Source organism: Oryzias latipes, chromosome 15 (genome assembly GCF_053564925.1).
Source record: "Oryzias latipes strain Hd-rR chromosome 15, Olatipes_Hd-rR_3.1".
In the NCBI taxonomy this organism is placed as follows: Eukaryota; Metazoa; Chordata; class Actinopteri; order Beloniformes; family Adrianichthyidae; genus Oryzias; species Oryzias latipes.
In genome coordinates this window covers 29582715-29607333 of record NC_136251.1, presented here as the reverse complement: position 1 = coordinate 29607333, position 24619 = coordinate 29582715, and the positions used below count along the sequence as shown (strand labels likewise).

Here is a 24619-nt window from a genome sequence, read left to right as displayed (position 1 = left end):
TACATTTAAATCAGCCTAAATAGAAATGTAATTTTATTAATATAAACTTTTTCTTCAGGACTCTTCTAAAGAAAGTTATTTCATTTTTACCCTTTTGGCCCTTCAACAACCTTATGTTAATTCTAGTGTTGATACTCTTTGAATTACTTTTACTCTTCAACCGTTGATGCAATTAACGCAATCCTAACAGATTCTCAAAGCTGTGACAATCAACTTTGCGCTGATATGCAACACTTTACAGTGAAGAAGGGTTTACACAACCAACGTGAATACAAACCACATAAATCGTAAACTTTACCAACGGAAACTGTTGCATATTGCTGCAACGCCCCTTTTCTTTGCGTCAGTGTCATTTGGAATTGTGTTAATTATGTAGATAGGCTAAGAGCTACCATAGTTTAGAGAGCGTGTGCTTTTGCTGTCGCTGGTGACATCTGCTGCTGTTAAATTGTTAATTTGACACCTGCCAAAAGGAAATAATTAGTAGCTTTGCCTAGTTTAAGCACCAGAGTGATGCGTTTCCACCAATGGTAAACTGACTGGAAGCAGATTAACATCCATAAACACTGGCCGGCCATTTAATGCTGGACTGAATGCAGATTACATTTGCATTTCACTCAAAAGTGCAGTAAACAGACGTTTTCTGTCCAGTGCAGATGAGATGGGCACCCAATAACTGAGCAGAGCAGACAACTTTTACTTTAGAAAAATCTGTCTGTAGTTTCTGTACACCACAGTTTATTTCAGAGCCAAAGCAGAGAACAGTATTAACCTCTGAGCTAACTGAGAAGCATGAATGACCACAGAGGATAAGGTGAGTGTGCCTTTGCTGAAGCATACTGAAAAGGTTCAGTTAAGTGGCAGACACCAGACGGTAGATATTGGATCACTTTACTGCCTTGAGGTTTTCTGGGTATGCACTAGCACTTTCCATTTAACTGTATAATCTGACTGTGCTGATGACACTTAACATGCAACCTAGATCCATGCATCAGTACCCAGTGTGCTCAAAGATCTCACTCGCAACGTGGAAATGAACCACTTTTACAAAATGTCTGAAGAAATTCCTGACACAGTGTGATAAGACTGAGCTTTCACCAGTATTTATCCACCGAGTGTCTTCAGTACGGCTTCTAGTAGCTTGTTGTGAAACTTTGCACTAAGAGCATCATTGCTTTTTTGTTTTTTCTTTGTGACTGAGTGGCTTAGCAGATGCAGCCGAGAGTTTAAAAGGCAGACAGGAAGCAAGTGTTTCTGCTATGACGGTGCTGGTGTGTGTTTTATGGCCCACCCTAATGGCGTGGACCAACATTTCCTAATGATCTACGGTCTCCAAGAAAACCAGGGAGGCTTCTCCACTGAGGTTTACGATGCATGTTGTGGTTACTGCAGGGATTCCACTCTAGACTAACTGCCCAGTTTTGGCTTCACGCTAACTTCACATTAACTGGGTCATTGGTCATTGCAAGCCTTCAAGGCTATTGCCACAAAGATATTTAGGTTCAAAAGTCGGTTTTACTGCTGTATTTTAGAAAAAGGAAGTGTGTGTGTGTGGGGGGGGGGGGCATATTGAAATTTCTTTAAGGCAGCTGCTAAAAAGATGACTGTGAAGTTAGACAGTTATTTAGCATGTATTCAAATGACAGCTCCACATGGAGTCTCTTAGCCACAGTGAAGAACGTGGTCTGCTAGTAGCACCGATTGTACAAATGCTCCAGATCTCCAGATGCTGTCTTAAAGGCATAAACGTGACAATCCACAGGACGCACACACTAAACTCAGAACAAAAAAAACACAAAGGAGACCTACCTTATAGAAAATACGCTCTCAATAAAACATTGACTGTAAAGCAGTTTGGATAAAAATGAAATTCTATTCTGTTTCCAGCCAAATAATCTTAATTTTAGATTTTCATTGGGGTTCTCTGATTAAAAAAATGAAATGAATAAAATGAAAGTAAATGAAGAGACATTAAGGGGAATTATTTTTAAGGATTTATATAAACATGTATATATCAAACATCAAAACTCATCAGACCAGATATCGTTTTTCCAATCTTCTGTTGTCCAGTTTTGGTGAGTCTGTGTGATTTGTAGCCTCAGTTTCCTGTCCTTAGCTGGCAGAAGTGGCAGTCGGTGAGGTCTTCTGCTGCTGTAGTCCATCTGCCTCCAGGTTGGTCGTGTTGTGTGTTCAATTCTATTCAATTTTATTTATATTGCCCAAAATCACAACAACAGTCGTCTCAATGGGCTTCGTTCCGGTTATTGTAAAGTAAACATAAAATCATAAAGATCATGAATACATAGAATTCAATGGGAAAATTCTAAACTGAACTAACTAAACAGACTAAACAGAGATGCTCTTCTGCAGACCTCAGTTAGAACCGGTGGTTCTTTGAGTTCCTGTTGTCTTTCTATCAGCTGGAATCAGTCTGGTCGTTCTCTGACATCTGGCATCAAAAAGGCATTTCTGTCCACAGATCTGCCGCTCACTGGATATTTTCTCTTTTTTCTGGACCATTCTCCGTTAATCCAGTAGATCAGCAGTTTCTGAAATCCTCAGACCAGCCCGTTTGGCATCAACAAACACGCCACGTTCAAAGTCACTTCAATCACCTTTCTTACCCGTTCTGATGCCCGGTTTAAACTGCAGCAGATCGTCTTGACCATGTCCACCTGCCTAAATGCATGCTGCCATGTGATTGGTGGATTAGAACTTTGTGTCAACGAGCAAATGGACAGGTGTGTCTAACAAAGTGGCCAGCGAGTGTGTGTGTTTGTGTGTGTATGGACATACAGTACGTAAAGGTAGATACATGTATGTATTTATTTATATGCATGTACAAGTGTGTGACTGATTAGGAACCACATATCCAGTTTCTGATTAGGTGCAGAGTAAATGAATTGCCCCCCCTCTGGCAGCATTTCCATAATGTCACGTAATTAAACCCCAGTGTTTTTAATAGTGCAGGAATAGGAAGATTTCCCAGGAGACTTTACAATACTGATGGTCTATGTTGAAACCTACTGCCTGCTTAGGATGAACCTGCTATGGAAAGGATTTTTACTGTATTTATAATAGATATTTAACATCATGCTTAAAGTTCATAGTTTAGACATTTACTTACATTTGGATTCATAACGCAGTTTTGCGTAGAATTCTTTGCTGCCATATTTGTAGCCCACAATGAACAAACCAAATAGTGTCAATCAGGGCCTTTTAAACGTTTCAAGTTCAAACTTTTTATGCCTCATTAGGTGGTTTTAATATGTAATAAATAGGTTTACTTTACTACAAACCTTGAATGCAACCGTTCAAACCAAATTCACAGTTTACAGGTTGATCCACCCTGGAGTCTTGTTCTTTTTCCCTTGCAGTTAACCATCAGTATCAATCCTCACCTTGTTTCCCCATTACATTTACTACATTTCACAGGTAAGAACAGGAAGTGTTTGGTATTTAAAAGCTGGTTATGAAATGGTACGCATGGCAGCTTTGTGTTGTCTGTTGATAGCTGACAGATTCCATTGTTAAACAGAAGGCTCTGGCAGCGTGAGTCTGCCTTTCATCACAGGGAAACCTAGAGAAGTGCTATTGTAAACATGACAGTGGATTGTCAGTGCATCGGTGTTTGGGTTGCTGTTTTACTTGTTTGCGTATGTTGCGCTCATTCTGCATTGTGCACAAAGACACACAGGCACGTAACAAAAGGCCCCTTTGATGAACCAAATCTGCAGATGTAGAGTTTTCTTTATCAGGCCCACTCAGGAGAACAATGCCAAGCCTTAACGGTTCCACGGAAACATGTGGAAGCAGAGTGAACTCCAGAAGTCACTTGCAGCATGTAATCAGGAAAAATTAAATAATGCATACCATGGGGGCCGGCTTATTATCTGCTACTCGGGCTCAAAAACATGTTTGAGAACTAATCTGCTTTTAATGGGGTCGTGTTCATTCCAATGACAGCTGATGTTACAGATCAAACCAAAGATTGTTTTTAATGTCCCTTTTATGAACTGCAATCTTCCTACATGGGGATATTTTGGTCTAGTTCAGTAGATGTTTGGGTGTGCAGAGTGAAACTGGCAGTTTTGATTATCGATTTTTAAGGCATCACTTAACATGTGCTGTTTCTGAACCACAACAGGTAATAAAATTAAACTAAAAGACCAAAACACATTAATATGCTTTTGAAAGAATCTTTTTTTTTAACCGAGGGGATCTTCAGTGAGTTTATGTTTGGATGTCCAAATCTTTCAAGGAAAGTCTTATGCAACTTTGCCTGCGTGGTGATGAGAAAGAGCAAAAAACAACTATTATAGTCCAAGTAATGTATTTATATATTTTTTACATTAAATCAACTATAAGAGGGGCTGCAGAGATCCTGCAAACCACCCATCAATAAATAAAACATTGATAAATCATAAATCAAACAAATGAGCTTCCAAACATTTGGAACGTTTTAATAAATTCAGCTCACCTGTTCCATTGAGTTTAGTCTGTCGGTCTGCTGCTGTGCGGCGTTCATCTACCAATTAAAATCTCATAATTTTACTATGTACGACTAAAAATCTCATAATTTTACTTTTTTTTTAGGTGGCCTTAAAACTCCATTGTAGATAGGTTGTAACCAGCAACCTTATTCTTCAAGGTCATAACTCAAAAAAATCTAAAAGTCCAAAAGAGTGAATAATGCATTTAATTCGTTTTCTTTCTTTACCTCTCATCTCTACCAAGAACAGCTTTTTTTTAATCAAAGAACACTTTTCATGGTACTTTTGTTCCTGTTTTTACTTTGACACGGCTATTTGAACAGATTTAAATAGATGTTCTTATTTAATAATTACGGTAATTGCTTTCTTTACACGCATATATTGAAATGTTGAGTTATGTGGATTTATTTTCTATGGCTAAAAGCATAAATAGATGTAAGTATTAAACACAAGTGGCTTATTAATTCTCTCATAACTACCGGTATATCGTTTAGAAGTTACTAGTTGAATATTGACTTTTTTTTTTCTTTTTCACAGCAAATTCCAGTCTTCTGGGAGGAGGCGGAGGTGAGTCGATGTCTTTGACCTTTTATTTCTAAAATATTTGAAGAATGTAAGCTGGCATGCAGCACATTCCCAGGTATGGGCTCTACACTGTTTTTTTTAAATTTAATTATTAATGCAGCCTTTTGTTTTGTTTTTTCTCTTGACTTGCTGTAACTACATGTAAGAGCAGATACATTACCCTGTTTCCCTGAGGGACATCGTGGCGTTCCACATGAGAGGTGGTCATTACTTTGGCCACTTGTCAAAGAACATAATCGTCAAACAATAGAGGAAATGCAATTCAGCCGATGGCGATGTGGGAGTAATGTGCAGGCGGCTGTCCAGGAGGGCTCCAGCCGAGTCCTTCTGTCCATCTTCTGAAGAATTAACCTTTGGCAGTGACATGATTGAAAAAAATGATTCTTTATCACACGAGGAACAGCTTGAAGTACAAAGCTCTCATTTGCTTGTAAAATGTTCAGCTGAATGGAGAAATGCTTTTTTTTTTTTTTAAAGAAATAAGGCCATAGCTCCAGTCCTCCTCTCTGCCTTACCCCTCCGTGTTCGCTGTCACTTGATGTATAGCCGTTTACCCAGAAGCCCTACTGCGTCCTGCACAGTCCTGCTCTATTCTGATTTATGGTATATCCATCCTCTGCATGCTGTGTTTTACTTTTGTAGAATGCTTGAGGCCGTGCTTCTTGTTGTGCTGACTCAGGCTAAATTGCAGTGTTATCAAGACTGCAAGCTGATTGGCCACAGAGTGGCATCACAAAGGCTTTTGTTGTTTATGATATGGAAATTGGTGGATATTTTCCCTCCAAAACAGAAAAAAAATCTTTTTTTTTTCTTTTCTTCCTTTAAAATGCACCCAGATTGAGCAGCGGGGTCCAAATACATTCCAACATTTGTTTCCCTGCTTCATTAAAGCTGGAAAACTGGGAGTGAGCAGCTCTACCTTGATGTTCTCCACTGTTGTGATGAAACATATCAAAAAATGATGGATTTGGCAAAGACATGAGGACGGCTGCAGGGTTGCTGCAGCAAACCCGCACACATTCGTTGGTAATCGAAGTTGGACTCAAACGCGTCGCAGCGTTTAGCATCATGTGGAGCAAGACCAGAAAATTGGAACAGGACTTATATCGGCCTTGTTCAACTAAGAGTTGAGTGATTTCCTCGGCTTCAACGTTTTTTTTACATGAAAGTTGTGCATTCATTTGATCTTGCCACTAAAAGGGACAGAAACATGAACACTAGAAACATGTATTGGATCTGAGAATTGGACTGAGTGAGTGTGACCAAAGAAAATGGTTTACTTCTGGTTCCAACTAAATTCAGTTAATTCAGTCGCCATTTTTTCGCAGTACGGATACAAATGCTGCAACGTTGGACCCAGACGTCATCAGTAAGAAGGCATTGGTCCGAGTTGGTATGAGCCAACATTTCTTTGATAACCACTCTCACCGATCAGGAGTGAGCTTGTTGGAAGTCCACATCTCTTCTTTTGATCTATCAATCAAACGGTCTGTCATATCGGTGTAAATCTGCTTTTTTCAGCTTCAGAATCTGTTGGAATTTTGTTAGTTGCATAGACAGTTGAAGATTCAAACATTCAAAGAACGTCAACACTGGAATTAAAGGTCCATTGCTAAATGGTTAAAGCATCTTAAACATCAGTTAAAAACAAAAACCTGTAGGTCCTCGTATCTTAATCCTGAGTGGGTTGTAGAGGCACCATTGACGATTTTTTACAATTACCTACCATCTGCAACCACCACGGGCTTCTTTCCGTGAGTCGCAGAAAGACAATCCTGTCCATTCTTTGATGTGGTCGTTTTCTGCCTTCCTCTCTTCCTGCCTCCTGGTACCATCCCTTGTAAGATTTGATCTTGTTAAGTGTCTGTACCCGGTCATTTTTCTTCTCTGTATGTAGCAGGCTGTCATCTGCACAGATGGCTGTGGATATTCTGTTGCGCACATCCTTATTGGTAGTCCTTGAAGAAGTTCAGGATTCTTTGGTAGCATCTTATGAACACCTGTGGGTGTTCTTATTGAGGGTCCACAAATCACAATCGTCTAACAAATGTCCTACTTTAACGCCAGTATAGAAGTAAGTATAGAAGTTTTTCTGAGGTGAGACAGTCATCGTGCATACAGCAGGAGGACAAATTTGTGTCATGAATTTATTTTATCAAAGCAAGCTTTAGTCATTAGAGCCAAAGACGGGTTGTTTGTGTCTGTGTCTGTTTTGGTGATGTAGGCATTCTGTCGGCGTGCATGACGCTGTTTGTATTCATGTACCTTAGAGCAATTCTCATGTGATGCACGGTTAAAACTGCAATCATCGCTTGTGGAGTCCCAATCTGTCAGTGATGTGGTGGGATGAAGGGGGACCCTCAGCTTGGAACCATTCGAAGAATTTCTTTGATTGAGAGCAGAGGTCACAAATATACATCTCCATTTCTGAGCCCGTCTCTGCCCAGCAGCGAACACCGTCACTCTGATTGGTGTCTGTCTGAGCTGCAGGCAGGTCTCCATATTGATTTGCGATGTGCAGAGAAACACAAGAAGCTATTTTCTCTTCTATGACATGGCCATTATTGTTAAATTAAGATGGCTCACCTTTTTGAATTCTTCACATATCAGCCTTGTTGACTGATCCAATTTCTTCTTGAAATAATAACAGCTATTATAGCAGGTGATACCAATTGCTTGGCATCAAGTCAGCAGCAGTGCAATTATGTTTGCATTTCAAATGGGAGATTTATATGTGCATCCGTTTTCAGTTAGCATTTTAGACTTTAAAAAAATATCTTGGTGGATATTAGCTCTGTAGCAATTAGCTTAAGCCAGCACATGTTTTACATATTGTTATAAAGAGCTGCTGTTACTTAAAGATGACTTGAAGACCTGCTAGATGAACCCCTGTGTCATTCTGCTCACCTTTCCCACCTGTGTCTGTGGCTCGCCATGTAATGACCTCCTGCTTCGGTGGGAGTGAGAATCGATGTGAAAAGGAGATGTGCTCTGTCCCCATCTTCCAACGGTCCTCTCAGAGTTCTGTAGAGGGCCAGCTTCAAAACGGGATGATCCATCACACTCGCCTCACACACACCTGAGCTGTGGCTAATATTTTTTTCCATTTTTCCTCCAGAGCTGTGCTTCAAGCCAGTCAAACGAATATGAATAAAGTCCAATGGAAATCAGTGCTGCACCTTCTTAGTCGTCAAAAAGTGTCTGTACTTTGAATTTTTTTTTTCTATTTAAATTGTGTTTAGGAAAATGTTTCCACCTCTTTTTGCCTGTTGTTGATCGTGGTTTCACAAAGCAGGTGAGCTTCTTTTTAGATTAAATCTAGGAAATTGCTGTACCCAAAAAAAAACAACAAGAGATAAGTATAAATGAAGCTTTGGTTAGTAATGGACTATTTTATTAGCAACAGAAACAATTCCCATGGTTGTTTGGGTTTTGTGCATGATTAAATTCTAAGAAAAAAACTCACCGATCTGAATTCTCCCAGTGCTCTACAGCCTTAGTCTTACATACACAATGGGGTCACCCAAAATAGCGCCGTTATCTTTGTAAGACATGTTGGTCTCGCTGGAATTCCCAATGTACATAGAGGGAAATAACAATGATTTCTGATAATAGCAGGCTAAATGAGGCCTCTGTGAATAGAAGGTAATTATAAATGCTACCAAGTTGCCCATGCGATGTGTGTCACAGCATGGCTGGCTGCTGGCGAAGGACCGATATATAGACCTAATGTAAATTTCATAACTGCCCTGCCTTTCCTTCCACTTGACTTTTTCTGGCACAAACACAAGCATTCAAGCACACAGTAAACCTTCTAATGAAACCATGAAGCCCTGTGTAGCTTTGCCTTTGATGTCCCCATCCAGGGAGGAAATTGCCTCATTAGCATTCTAACCCAAACTACTGGCCGTTTAGCTCCGTGCTTTAACTAGACCACCCAAACAAATCGTTCCTCTCAGGTTCAGGGATCTTTTTCTGCTCTAGTTGAACAGCATGCTGTTTTATGCGTCCTGACCAGCTATTTTACCCACGGCAGCAACACTTTCAGGAAAGTCTTGACTCTTTACCACCTCTTGCATAACATTGACCGCAGCTTTTTCAATATTTTTTTATTATAAAACTGCATTTTTAGAATCCAAACCCAACTCTAAGCAGGGCAGTAGAGACTTTCTTCCAGGTTACCACAGAATATAGATCTCAAAACTATTGCCTTCCCATGTAAAATGTTCTCTACAACTTGACAATGCAACATTTGCTGCAGATTTCAGTGAGTTATAAATATAAGTGAGATTCAATATAAACAATGGAGTTGTAGTTAGATTTGGCAGTTTGGCTGTTTTTTTTTTTCTTAGCCCAATTTTTCATCTTTTTATAGTGAATTGTGTTCTACGTCCTGATTGGCTGATCTCCCCTGCGACTACAGAATGTGTTTAATTTGCCAAGTTTTAAATTTGTTTTGATAATGAGCAGATCTTTGGTTTCATTCTATAATACTGGGCTTAATCTTGCACGAAAGATTGAACTTTGAGAGTTTAATAAAGAGAGAAAAATGTAAAAACGTCAACTCTTTAATGTCACCAGCAACTCCTAAATTACCCAACACTATAGATCTTTGATCATGAATTAGCGGATTCTGACATATCTGCTTTGAACTGATATGCAACATTGTGATTGTAAAGTGTTGCATAACCGTGCGACATAATCAGCTAATTTACGTTAATTGCGTAAACACTTTACTATATTGTGCAGTGATGCATATCGGCATAAAGCCGCTTTTCTCCGTTTCAAAATCTGCTGGAATTCCATTAATTGCGTAAAAGATTGAAGAGTTACCGTAGTCGAAAGAATGGAAACACTGGAGCTAAACCTCTGGCCTTGAAGGTTTAATTTGTGTCCAGCAAAAGTATATAAAGTGTGTAGTGAGGGATTTGTAGCCTTGATCTAGAATTGTTATCTAAAGTAACACTCCTGTGATTAACGATGGATGACTGTATTCGACTTTTAAAAAAGCAAAACAAAGATTAAAATAAGTTTTAAAAAAAGGGTAAAACAACAAAAAAATGATCAAACATTTCATTCAACGAAGCGGCGATCTGGGTGGTTCACTCTATGACAAAGATGTCCAGCCTGCCAAAAAAGATTGTATACAGTTTCAGAGGTGTTTTCTTATTTCTTTATCAGGATCCTTAAGTGCTCCCAAGCGCTTATCTGTGCCCCCATTCATTAAACGAAGAGATCTGTTTTCTCTTCCTGTCACCTCCAGGTGAACCATTATCCTCTGTCTGAGTCCTGCCCCAGGCTTGTTTATGGAGTAGATTGAAGGGGACAAGATCCTGATGTTTGGCGCAGGGGGAAGGGAAGAGGGCTATGTGACAGTTTGGGAGACTTGGCCTGAAGTACCTTATAAAGCTGCAAGGATGGCCCCAAACGAGTCGCTCTAAAATGAGACTTTATGCTCATAATTCATAGACTGCACCTCATGCATGGCTGAGATTCCTCAATTCACAGATGGTCCTAACAGCCATTAGTATAACTTATGACAGAGAGAGTGCATTCCCCTGGAGTATCCTAAATGTAAAATGATAAATCGAATGGAAAAATTCTGTAGTCAGCAGGACACCCTTGGGATTTACTTATCTTCTCACATGTAGTATTGAGTTAGTTACACTATGCTTCCTGCCCAGCTTTCATTTAAGCTGTTATTGTCCATATTCTCCTTAATTTGGGTTTTACACAGCACTGATTTGAATGTTTTTTCAATCTTTATATTTGGGATTGACTCTGCTTTTAAATGACATCAACACAAAACTGTATATTTAATCACTTTTTGTATATAGAAATAAAAAAAAGTAAATGGCTGTTAAGATAATTAATAGTCAGTATTATGTTGAAGTATGGCCAAGCCTTCCTTGATCAGTGTGAGTCAATGACATTTATGTGGAAATATATACAGTTTCAAGTGTCCTAAATTATATTTAACTGTAACTAATGAAGTAAGTCATTGTGCTGTGTCACAGAACGGTACAACTCTTAGTAGATCTGTTACTGAAAGTCATTGTTTACTTAAATGAGGAAACCACCTTTCCATTTGGAAGCTTACATGTCTGACACCATAGAGAGCACCACCCATGAACACCCCCCCACCCTTCCCCTCCCATCAGCTGTGATGGATGGACTCATTGATTCAGGATGATTTGCTCATTCATTTTAATGTACAAGAGACGCTTCTATATTTAGGATTTACAGTTCAATAGAATTGGAACAGGTTTATTTTCGATTAATCAAACATACATACACTGACCAAAAATATAAACGCAACGCTTTTGTTATTGCTCCCATTTATTATGGTATGAACTCAAAGATGTGAAACATTTTCCACTTACACAAAATAACCAGTTCTCTGAAATATTGTTCACAAATCTGTCTAAATCTGTGATAGTGAGCACTTCTCCTTTGCCAAGACAATCCATCCCACCTCCCAGGTGTGCCATATCAAGATGCTGATTAAACACCATGATTATTGCACAGGTGTGCCTTAGACTGGCCACAAGAAAAGGCCACTCTGAAATCTTCAGTTTTGTTTTATTGAGGGGGTCAGGGGACTCAGACAACCAGTCAGTATCTGGTGTGACCACCATTTGCCTCATGCAGTGCGACACATCTCCTTCACATAGAGTTGATCAGGTTGTCCGTTGTGGCCTGTGGAATGTTGGTCAACTCTTCTTCAATGGCTGTGGGAAGTTGCTGGATATTGGCAGGAACTGGAACACGCTGTCGTACACGTCGATCCAGAGCATCCCAAACGTGCTCAATGGGTGACATGTCCGCTGAGTATGCTCGCCATGAAAGAACTGGGATGTTTTCAGCTTCCAAGAATTGTGTACAGATCCTTGCAACATGGGGCCGTGCATTATCATGCAAAAATATGTAATAAAATATGAGCAGTGGGAGCAACAGTTCATAAAGTAAAACTAGTCAACTTAGTTCATTTTGAGGACAATTTAAAAAAAAAAATCAGTTAAAACGGTAAATGGCATACTTTTTTATGAAGCGCTTTTCTACCTTGCTTTAAGACCCAAAGGGCTTTCCAGTCACTGTCCCATTTACCCACACACATGATGGCAGCTTCACTGCAACCAATAACTACCACCAGCAATGTGGGGTTCAGTGTCTTGCCCAAGAGCACTTCAACACAAGAACTACTCACTAGATGACAGTGTGAAAACATCTAATTCATCATCTCAAATCTGAAAAAAATAAATACATTCTTAAATACCCACTCTAATGAAAATTGTGTTTCTGTGGCACTTTTCTCATGATAAAAGCAGTATAATTGTCCAGGGTTCTCTTGAAAAAGAGATTGTAAATCTTAATGAGCCCCCCCCCCCCCCCCCCCCCCCCCCCCCCCCCGTTAAATAAAGAAATCATAATTAAAAGACCACTGGGAAATGGTTTGAAAAATACATCAAAAGATGACCAGAGAGGAACTTTAAGATTGTAATTTTATTGAAAGCTACTCAAGTAAAATCAAGTGAAGGCGTATAAATTGTTACTGCCCACCTGTGTTGCTCAGCTGACTATTGCTTGGCTTTCAGGGGTTTTTCACTGAACTTATAGAGTTATGTTGCAATTATTAAGTCTGAGATTGACAAGTTTCTATATGGTGTGAAACCCTTTTCTGGGCCCATGAATCATTCATGGCGTTCCATCTATAAATCAAGCTGCTGGCTGTTGCCTGTGGCAGTCGAGCATTTGCTCCTTGATGCCATCACTTGATCTTCAGGATCTGGGCGACAGAAAGGGTAAAACTCTTAACCGTGCACATATCTGCATATCAAGCCAAGTGGGGGCTTTTACTGTCTTACTGAGGTTCTAAGCAGTATGGAGATGAGTGAGACCACAGAGAAACGCTGGCATGAGGGCATGTTTCTCCTCAGTGTTTACGTTTGCTTTTTGTGTCAAAATGATAAAGGGCCTTTTGGTGTACGAGGTTAAAACATGTTTGGTGTATCCTTTAAATAAAAAAGCTGAGATTGGATTTGTTTAAAAGTGTTTCAGCAATCCTTTGAGGGATTTTTTTAAATAATAAAACACTTTGTTTTCCCTAAAATGTTTAGGAGTCGCACATCTGAGTGGAAACAAATGATGGCTAAATACTTCCAGCAGCTTATTACTGCGGTTATTGTATGTTCTTATCTTAAACAATCATGCTAACAATAATCAAAGGCATGGGTAACGATAGTTATTTGGATGAATGTGACGTCTGCAAAGTTTTTTTTATTTCTTTTATTTTTTTTATAGCAGGAGGGTTTCTTTTTATTTGCACCTTGTTTTTTGTTTGCACAGTTAACTTTTTCTGCTGCTCGGCGGGTCTCGGCCACCATAGTTAGCTAACTAGGAGAGCCAAATACTATCTAGAAAAGGAACTTCAAGAAGAACCTGGCAACACAAACAAAACACCACACAATCAATCAAAATAGACTGAGAATAGAACAGATTCAAACCAAGAGGGGGGACAGGCAGAAGGAGTCATGATTAGAACAAAATGAAAATCAGTTTTTCAGTTGGATGTGCTTGGTCAGTCCTGGAACATCAGTGGCTGTAACGCATCGTGTCTGCTAATCGATTGGTCAGGGGTTCAGAGCTCAGCCTGGACGGTTGTGTCCTCGTGTTAGAACCCTAACCCCACATCAGCAACACTTGTCCAACATGTTCTGCTTTGTAAAAAGCTGTTTGCTAAATGCTACGTAATGTACGTTTTCTTTTAATATGTTTTTACCGTCAGACTTTCGTTTATATTGCTGTCATGTTTTTACTCACTTATTTGTTAAATTTATTTTTATTTTGTTTAGCTTTTAATGTACAGCCCTTTGTTCAGTTTTAAGTTGTGCTAAAGCGCTTTAATACATAATTTTTTGATGATGATTTATGCAAAACAACTATAAAAGTGTCATTCTTCCCAAAACTGTTTGTCACATAATCAAACCTAATGAGTTTGAGATTGAACAAAACAGGTTTGGGAGTGTTCTCAAATCACAAAAATAAATTGTTGTCTAAAACAGATTTTTGAATATAGTTAACTTTATTTAAATACAGTGGGAAGTCTGGGCATCTCTGCTCAGTCTGCTGCCCCCGCGACCCGGTCCCGGATAAGCGGAGGAAGATGGATGGATGGATAGATAAATACAGTGTTTTATCTCCAAAAAAACCCAGCTTAACCCTTGTTCTATCCTAGCCTTTTTAACATTGGGAGTAGGGTCATCTAGACCCACTAGACAGTGCTCTGAACCTTTTTTATTCAATGATTTGTGATCTTCACTGGTGTCCATGGATAACATGAAATCTTTCCACCTTTATCCACCTTTGTCATGGTAGGGAGAACATGTCAATGTAAGGGTGGGGGGTCATCTGGACCCCATAGGATAGCACAAGGGTTAAACAGAAAGTGTAGTCACACACAGACATAGGGCAGATTGCAGGACAAACTCATCCATCCACCCACTCATTTTCTGAATCCACTGACTGCCTTTTAGGGTCATGGGGTAGATGGAGATTGCCCCAGCTGGGATTGAACCAGGACCACTAATCACTACATCACCATGCCGTCCACTGCAGGAAAAATTGGTTAAAACAAATAAATACGCAAACTGATACGTTTGAATGACAATTGACAGTTGTCCTTTATAATGACAACTGTCATGAAAAATAAAGTTTAATAATAACATCAGCACAACATTTTAAATTAAGACATTAATAACAAAAAAAGAAACTGTGTTTTTAAAACAGGGTCTTCTTAGAAATGTCCTATTCAGATGAAGTTCTCAGATTCCTAAGGCTGTTCTACTGACTTAGTCATAGAAGCCATATGAATCAAATGTGCAAGTAATATGCATCTTCAGTGTTTTTTTTATATCGTGTGTTCCTACAAGGAGACAAAAGCATGACGTTAACCATTTCAAAATGTTTAGTTGTTGCACACGGTCAGCATCTGCAGCCCTACTGTAACTTTAGCTTTTTCCATGTAGGGGCATTTTGAGGATGTTGTGTAACTTTTGCTAATGCACAATAAACAAACACAAAAAGGAGCTCAGAAGCATGTTGTTTTGTGCTTGTTGGTTCACCTATTTATTTATAATAGTCGAGCCAATTCATCTCTCTTCTGATGGTTATAAGAAGTAGCTTTACCCATCCAGTTTAATCCCCATTTCAGGCATGTTCACACAAACAAAGTGACCCTGGTGGAACAAAACCACATCGCATTCACCTTTGGAAGAGCTATTTCAATCAGCTATTTTCTGATTGGCTTGCCTCTTTTTGTGTTTTCAGCCTCCCCTTTTGGTATTCATTTGGGACATTTTATCTGAACAGCTAACCAATCGTCTCATTTGTTGAAAAGCTCTTGTCAGCTCTTGGTGTTCACAAATGGGAGATGCTGGGACAAACCTTGAGAAATGGAAACAGAATTGTCAGTTTGGTTTTTTTCCACGTCTTTTCCCACATGACCTCTTTGTAAACTCCAAACCCCCTCCTGAGAACCAGGATTTCTGGGTCACTTGTTAAGATTTCAGACAATTTGCAATATTACCAACCCTAGTGTCAGTGCAAATTTGTGTCCTACATGGGCTTTGTTGTGACTCGTTTTGGGACACTCCTGCATGCACTTTTAGCAGTGCCTTTGCATTTTACTTGTATGTCAATTTAAATACATCTATGACTGTTATCAAGCAAGTTAAATACTTGCATGACGACAAGTCTGTGTGTCTGTCCCAATATTTGTTAAATGTTTGTGTTTTTGTTGAATGTTAAACGGTCCTCTCAGTTAACGCGGTGGTCAGTTTTGGTCATTTTGCCCTGAGCGATGCTTGATTGACTGATGGGAACTGACAATTTGAGGCGCGTTTTACCGGGCAGGCTGCTACTTCATAGAATACGTTTGTCTTGACAATTGGGGTGTCACGATTACAAAACTTTTTAAAAGTTTAAAAGCAAAGTTTTAACTAACATAGCAGTTCACCAAGAAACGGACATCCTGTTGGTGAACGTTCTTCTCAGTACAGAGAAGGAATGAGGGTGGTGGATTTCCTTCCTTTTCCTTAGAAAACAAGCCCGTTTCTGGTTGGATGAATGTGGAAATGGAATAATTGATGGGCTTCTCATGTTTTAAGACATTTACCTTGATCCTATGCTTCAGCAGTTTTCACAGGAGCCTTGAGAAGATGAGAATTTGCTTGCCTTACAGACCCTCCGCCATATGGCCTACTTTTCTGTTGAAGCACACATCTGCTGTTTTGCTTTGTTTAATGGTGTACATCTCAAATGAAGGAATACACAATCATAAATTAACTGGGACTCCAAAAAAAAGGTGTTTAGCTATGGTTAAAAACAATCCTATGCTCTGTGTGACTCAATGGTGTAGTTAATGTTAGAACTTAAGGTTTTTATGTCCTGGTGTTCCAGGAACAGTAGGATATGAGACTCGTGCATGCGTTTGCCACTTGAGTCTTTTTAAGTCTTTCTCTTAAAAATTTATTCACATTCCCCCGTAAGGAGTAAACCAGTTTGGTTGCTGTGGGTTTTTGGGTTGTCCGTGCCCGTAGAGGGTCGAGAGGGTAGAGAGCAGAAGTGTCTCTTGCAGTTGCTTTGAGGCCCGTACGGCCGCCTCAAACGGACATCATGAAAATTGGAACATACCATTGTCTTGCGTGTTTCGTTCCAAGTGCGTGGTAAGTCTATCGTGACGTATTTGTAAAGCTAACGAAAGTTGCGCTTTTGACGTATGGGTGATGCTGTCGTACAGTATCCTCATGCCGCACTCTAGACATTTGTAAATGTGAGTACTGGCCTCTTACTCACCGCATGCAAATGCCACACACACGGGGTATGCACGTTACGTAAGTGCTCGTAGGATGTCCACACAAATTACGCACATTTATCATGAGACCAGTACTAACAAGCTCCTTGCTCAGTACACAGGATTTTGGGGAAGTAAAAAAAGTGAAATTGACCTGTCGGCGGCAGCATACCCATAGAAAAAAAGTGTGTGTGAACATTTTCTCTCTCATTTTCTCTCACCGAGCGGTCTACAACCCAGATATTTTGTGCGTTTGCCCGTTTTTCATCCGCAAACATGCAGCCCAGATCCTCCTGTAAGAGCAGTTGAGGCTAAGAAATGTCACAGTCCTTTAAATTTAGTCCAAAATCTGGTGCTTTATCACCACCGATGTACCACGATACGCTTAAACTCCAACACTGATCAGAATTATAGGGTCCTTTAAGACAACAGCAGTCTGGTGGCCTCTTCCTGTTGGGCCATGAAAGTGTCCTTCTTTTAATTCTTTTGGTTTAAAATGTACAAAGGATAGAGTGAACCACACACAATATGAAAATGTTATAACACAAAAATCCATCCCAAAGAAAAAACACAGATACAGAAAACCCAGCTAGTGCCAAATGGCGGACCCCTCTTACTACTCTACAACTGCCCACCAGAGATTTTACTGAATTTACTTAATACACTTTTTTTTTTTAGATTGTTCAATGTGTGTTCTAGTTATTATTAACCGGGATGCGCAGTTTATGTTTTGCAAACTGTGTTTTTTTTATTTTTTTATTACTTTTTTGTCACACATAAATGCATTACTCCAGAGTTGTGTTGATAAATGTGGTTCATGTAATTTCATTTTCCAGATTTCTTTTGTGCAGCAATGAGTAAATAACGTTTTTTTTTTTTTTTTTTTTGGTTTTAGATTTTTAAAAATACCAGTTAAATCGCTTGGCCCTCAGCGGAGTCTAAATGAGCTCTCACAGTTGCTGATATAAAGTAGGCAACACAAGGAAACAAACTCTGATTCAGACCAAACAGTCCTGCTGTGAAAGCAACCTAACCCCAAATTCACAGGCCCAAAAGACCTTATGCTCTTTTGTGACTGCAGCATATAATAACAGGCCTTTGAGTTAGCAAAAGCAACGAAAGGACAGCGTTTCTATGAGCATTTCTTCAGCGATGCCTCTTTGGCACTTTGTGTGCTGCCATCGACCTGGTGCAGCAGGCCTTTACCAACTCCGTACCAACAAACTGTCAGATTTCTGCCTCCCCGGTGGGGCATCCGAGTTAGCCGAGGCTGACTGGCCACTCATCTACACGGAGACTTGAGGCCCAGGGAGGACATAGAAACTCCAGAGGAAAGCTGTCATCTTTTGTGTCGGACCACACGGAGAAGACGAGTGGAGAGGGACTTTCTCTTTTGCTGAGTCTCTTTCTACCCCTCTATATTTCTCTCTGCATCAGTCTTTTCCCTTGGTGAAGATCTTCACTTTCCCAGCGCCTGTTATGCCCCTCTCAGCCTGACTGTGCAGAATAAACAGAGCAGTGTCGGAGGATAAAACACCACATGTCCCTCAGGAGCAGGAGCTGTTGTGTTAGCTATCTCACTGTGGCCTCCTGAGGACCACAGCAGCCATCCCAGTATGAGCAGGGAGTGACACTGAGACAGGCAGTTGGACTGAGGTGAAAGTCACTCCATGCATCCTTCCTGGGGGAGAGATGAGCGGTTATACCACAGAGATGATGCCCAACACTCCACATAATCCTCTTTTCCCAGACACTTCATTATCACCCGCACACTGCAGCTGTTTATGTGTGCTGACAGATCTCCAAGGAGAACCACAGAATCTTTCAAAAAGGTAGGAGAGGGAAGACTATTTAAAACCAAGAAGCGTGGGGAGTGAAGACGAAGACGATCACTTGAAAAACAACTGAGGGATATGCAGTGTAAAAGATGTGGTGGAAGTGTTGAACAGATGTCAGTGTGTGATGATGAGAGGAAAACTGTTTGTGTGACATCTTTTTATCGTCCCATCCATATTTTCACCCAAAAGCTGAAATGGAAACTGAATAATGTTTCCTTCTGCAAACTTCTGTATTCATTTATTGACCGATAAACACAGACTCTTTTGTTTGCTGATACGTGGCGCCAGATCTGGCATATTCAAAACAAGCCAAACATGGAATCAATCAGTCAATTCTTTGGCATTTTGTGAGCAAACCTTTAGTAATCGAGTTTTAAAATGAAATGTTTTGGTGTAGACAACACAATAAATACCAGTTTGGATTCCTTTCTGGGTTGATATGAGCAAATGTGTCTGCTGGGAAGAAGATTAATTTCTAAGTGGGAGAGTGCAGCAAAGCTATTTGAGCCCAATGAAACATGTTGGCTCACCACTGTGAGACTCACATTAGCGCATGCCATAATTGATGGAGGAGCATACTTAGCAGTAATAATGGGCATGGGCATTACAGGGGGTGGTATCAAGACATTGGTTTACAAAAGCTCTAATTAAGCATTTTGCTTTGCCTCTGGTGTAGTACTGAGTGTCCAGCATCATCAGGAAGGATCTGGAAGTCTTTGTTCAAAACGTTTGCCAATCAGTTGGTTCTGGGCCTCTCATGCACATCAGGAAATAATTGTTCATTTAACAGTGAGAGATGGAGATCCTCTCCACGGACTTTAGTCATGGCGACCATTTTAACATAAAGCAGTTTTAATACACTTTGGAAGAAGTGATATTCATACCAGGAGGTGGGAATGCTGTCCCTGAAAAAGTTCTAACATGGCATCTCTCTGTTTAAGATGTCTGTTTTTCCCCTAAAACTGAATAACACGATTGACTTTTTGTGTGCAAAAAACGAATGCAGACCAAATGAATATCAGTGATTATTTGGAATAAATTAATTCTGTTTTTTCCAATTTCCCCTCTCTGTTCTGTTCTGGGTTCTAAATTGTCACCTAGGTGTGAATGTAGCCCCGAACCGTCCATGGTACACCTTGTCCTTTGACCTTGATATGCTTGGTTAGGCTCCAGCAACCTGTGACCCCAAAACTGGACTAAGCGGGTCAAGAAAATGGATTGATGTTCATTCCTGCTGCGCTTATGTCAATTGTTTCAAAAGTTATGTTTTAGTGTCAGTGAAATATTAAATCCTCCAAGTTAAAACAAACCTGTGTCTTATGTTGGTCTGACCCCCATCTACTGAGGTAAGTTGTGTGGCTCCAAAGGTTGAACCTTTTTCAAACCTTGTTTTAAAAAAGACTTGTCGCATTTAGATACAAACGCGAAAACCAGTGCCCCCCCCAATTATAGTCAATCAGTTAAAGGATTGCTGCTAACCTGGGAGATAAAAGCTTTAGGAACCGCCTGGATTGCCTCACCTCCACCTCTCTCCACTTGTAAAACTAAAAGCGTGTTTGTGTCCTTCTCTGAGCCTCTGGGGTCAAACAAATGATCAACCCAACACTGAAACAGTCATTGGTTCTTTTTTTATGATCGAGGGTGGTGCCTCTATAGTTCATGACAGGGTTAGGGCACTTAAATGTACTATTTTATCTCAAAACATGAACGTCATAGAGGATGACACATGTAGACACGTTTAGAATAGTAAAAAATACCATGACCACTCGATCTGATGACCGCTGGGAACCTTTGACCTCAAAAAGTGGCAACTATTGTTGCATGGACGTAGTTTGGATAGAAGAGGACTGACATAGACCAGACAAGTGATTTCTAAAGCATGTTAACTTCCGTAGTTGTGCCATAAAAAGACCCCCCCCCCACACACACACACACACACACACACACACACAATCTCCCTCTCCGTCATGACTCTGAACCATGGCTTTTTTTGTGTGTGTTTTATTTTTTTTTACTTTTGAGTGTACAGCCAGATTGGGATTATTGATAAATGTTGTGTTTTTGGCAGCTCTAAGTCACTTGGAGTCAGAATTAGAATGGAGGCAGAGGGTGGTCTGCCAGAAAATGCCCCCATCCCCTTCAGTAAATCTGTCCCTGTTTGTCCCAGCATGTTTACGGCCAAATCAGGATTTTTGAGAAATGTTGTGAATTTGGTGATTGTGTGTCAATTGGAGGTAGAATCTAAATGGGGGTCGGGGGTGGGGGGGGGGGGGGGGGGGCATTATCTGGCAACATGCATCCATTTGTTAAATCCGTTTTTGTTTTCCCAGATAGTTTTACTTTTGTGTGGATATTCACTAGAAACATATACAAACCATCAATGGATTGCTTCTAGACGATTTCCTTTTCTTTGACCCTTTAATATCGGAGGTCTAGCCCCAATGTTAACATTCTTTAGACTACTGAAACTTTTCAACCGTTTACGCAATTGATGTAATTCCAGCGGATTCTAAAGCGTAGAAAAGCATCTTTGTGCTGATATGCAAAAGTTTACCGCAGTGAAGTGCTTATCACCTAATTCTGAGACAGAGACGAGCTGTGTAAAGACGAAATGCTCCACCTTTTTGGTAAAGTGAAGGAACGCCAGTTTGTCGCTTGCGTAAACAGAGTTACGCTAGGTCAAAGAGCACATGTTCTTTGGATTTGGCTGGCGACCTTTCTGATGTTAAATGGTTACATTTAGAGCTTTATCTTCTGTGTTCTTTGAGTTACTGTAAAGCTATGTTCGGCAAGTGACCATTTGAAATAAAAAGTCTATGTAAATGCACATAGAAAACACACATTGACTCATTGAACATTAAACCAGTTGAACTTTGATCCATCTAGGAGGGACAAGGATTTGGTAGTGACTCATGGATGGCATCACTTTCAATTCACAAAGTGACAACCGTTTGAAAATTGATCATGGAGGACAAATTAATCATTGCTGTTTGTGTCCAGCCAGAATTGTATAAGTTATGAGTTACTTATTTTATGAGATGTGACAGAAAAAACCTGGAGCAGGATTCGCGACATTTGCACCACTTTAACATTTTGCACCAAACCTCCTCCGGCTGTAGGTGACGGAAATGTGCGAAGGATCGGGTAGTGACAGCTCGTTCAAGAACGTGCATCACATGCTCAGGGTGAACGTAGTGTCACTTCTCAACCGTTTACGCAACTAATGGAATTGACAGAAAATGGCACAAAGAAGCTTTTCTCTGCCTCAGAATCCATTGGAATTGTATTAATTGTGTAAACTTTTAAAAGAATTAAAAGAAAGTGTTTCATGTTTCTGTTACCAAAAATAGCTCGGGAGTTAAAAGGGTTCAAAAAATAAAACCAATATTGACAGCTGGTCCAGACATTTTAATATCTAATCGACAGTCACATGTACGCCATCTGAAGTCAATCAGTAGAGGCAGCATCGAACGACGACTGACCAAACAGTCCGGACGCTGCATCCCCACATAAATTAGGCTACATGATTGTTTTAATGGTAGATGTGAATGCTTGAAAAAGGTTCTAAATTAAAGAAATATTTAGTATTTTCTACCCAATCATTTTAAACTGCATATCCACATTGCAATTTTACTTAAACAATTCAATCATTTGAGTTAATTACAAAACTGAAATTAAAAGAAATTGTGTGTGTCAAGATTTGAAGATGGTAATGCTCCAGGTACTGGGCAGAAATGTCAAACTGTCTGTTTTCAGACACCATGCTCTACATGAGCAGGTCTGAGGAAACATTAGAGGACACAGAGCAAATGCAAGCCTCGCCTGCAACATGTTTCTCCCATTTGTGGGCAGCGAGGAAAATCTCACCAAGCGTGACAATAACAGAATGCCAAAACACGGATTGGGCCAAATGAGCTGTGAATGCTAACAGAGTCGTAGATTTGTTCTGTGCAGCTTTGGGTGGACACGTGTCCCCTCGGCATGTTAAACACTGTGCAGTTTTTACCTAGGACCGGCGGTTAGGAAAAAAAAAAAAAAGACAAAGATGAAAGAGAAAGATGCAGCAAAATTAAGCAACAAAGGCTATGTTAGCCTAAAGAGTGTATTAATTATTCTAACAGACACGCACTTTACATCGTTTGAGGGCTTTTCTTTACTCTGTGCCTGACATTTACTCTGCTTTTATGTACATTTTTATATAATTAGTTGTGGCCACTAAGGCTGGAGCCGGTTTAGCTCGTGCTGGTTTGCGGCGCCTTCCGTCCGTGAAACCAGGGTTCGACTCCGGGCTGCTCCCTGTTCCCTTCTCTACCTCAGCCGGTTCCAAGCCCAGTTTGAGAAGGTTGCGTCAGGAAGGGCATCCGGCGTAAAACATTGCCAAGTTTACCATGCGACTTGTTCGCTGTGGCGACCCCTGATGGGAGAAGCCGAAAGAGGACGACGAGTTGTGGCCACTAAGGGTAGCTGTTACGTTATTATGGTATGGGATTGGAAAATGGCTAATTAGTACAAATACATTTTTTCAGCCTAAATTTTCACGTGAACTCCTCTTTCTTTGCACTAGTTTTTTGTTTATTTCTTGCTCCAGCAGGAAACTCCCAGTCTAAAGTCAGTTGTACGCCTATGTGTGGCTCAGCTCTTAAATGTTTTATTTACTGAGCCTTGAACAGAAAAAAGGCAAGTGTTTTTGAATGTCTGTCTGAGGAAATCAGCATGCGCCTGTGTGTGTAAGTGAGCAACTATAAACATATGCAGCTAATAGGGGGAAAAATGCAGTCTTAGTATTTCTCAGCTCGTTTGAATTATTCTACTGGGCTATTATCTGACAAATGGGTTAAAAATCTTTAGATTTGTTGATGTTGAACAAGGAGCAGGAAGTCATTTAACGATTGGATACATGGATGAGGTCTTCATTGTTTTGTATTCCGATTTTTTTCAATAGTTTATGCAAAACTAATGAGAGCAGTTAGGGGATGGAAATAGCCAAACGGCACAGAAACTGGTTGGATGCTGGGTAGCTTATTAATTTCTTGGTGTGCTTCCTGAGGTGAATAGCTCTCAATGTAGTCTCTGCCTTTGATCATTCACAAAGCATGTCGCATGAAGGTCCACAATGGTGCCCAACAGATGGTCATTAAATCATGCAATTCATTTTACTGGTGCTTGTTACATTACTGCAAGAACGCCGTTTTTATTGTTGCCATGGAAGATATCTACTAAGCCGATTAAAACCATTTTTTTCCAGAGTTAGCCTAAACAGTCAACGTAGAGCCTAAAATTTGCGTAAAAGTAAGAATTGTTTCAATGTGGAACAACTTTTAATGAGTCTGAGTGCAAATGAAAGTGCAGATATTTTCTTAGAACAACAATTGTATTGCTGTTAAATCTTCTAAAGTTATAGTAATATTTGGCTCTTCGTTATGGGGACAACAATTCTACTGCTTAGCTGAAATCTAATCTATGTTTTAGAACTAAAGTCCTAGTCACAACTGCACTTCCGGGTGGATACGGGCTGTCTGCAGGTTGAAAATAAAAAGATACTCAGTTGGCCTACTCGAAACATCAAAGTTTTACGCCGTAGAGTAAAACTGTTCATGTACATTTTTCTACAGGCATCCCACAGGCAACAGGTTGTAGTAAGCACTTATACAGCACCGGGTTGATTTAGGTGAGATGTAGGCGTGTCTTACTTTTTGTTTTTTTAACACCCTCAAATCCTGCAGCCTGGGCAATGAACCCGTCAGTACTGTTTACGTGACAAGTGCACCCTCCTTGAATGCAACCTGACTGTTAGAAATGATGAAATGATGCAGTTAGTGTAGTTTCTGTAGCACCTGCCCATCCCTTGCACA

At 40.1% G+C, this 24619-nt stretch overlaps 1 protein-coding gene across 4 annotated transcripts in view; it reads left to right on the top strand.

Annotated features, from left to right (window-relative positions):
* Positions 1-24619, top strand: part of macrod2 (mono-ADP ribosylhydrolase 2) — a 427772-nt gene that overhangs the window by 95794 nt on the left and 307359 nt on the right. For all 4 annotated transcript variants that reach the window (XM_078931417.1, XM_023963152.2, XM_023963153.2 and 1 more), the window contains exon 4: positions 5031-5060. In XM_078931417.1, coding sequence (XP_078787543.1) covers positions 5031-5060 — 30 coding nt within the window. The remainder of the gene's footprint in view (positions 1-5030; positions 5061-24619) is intronic.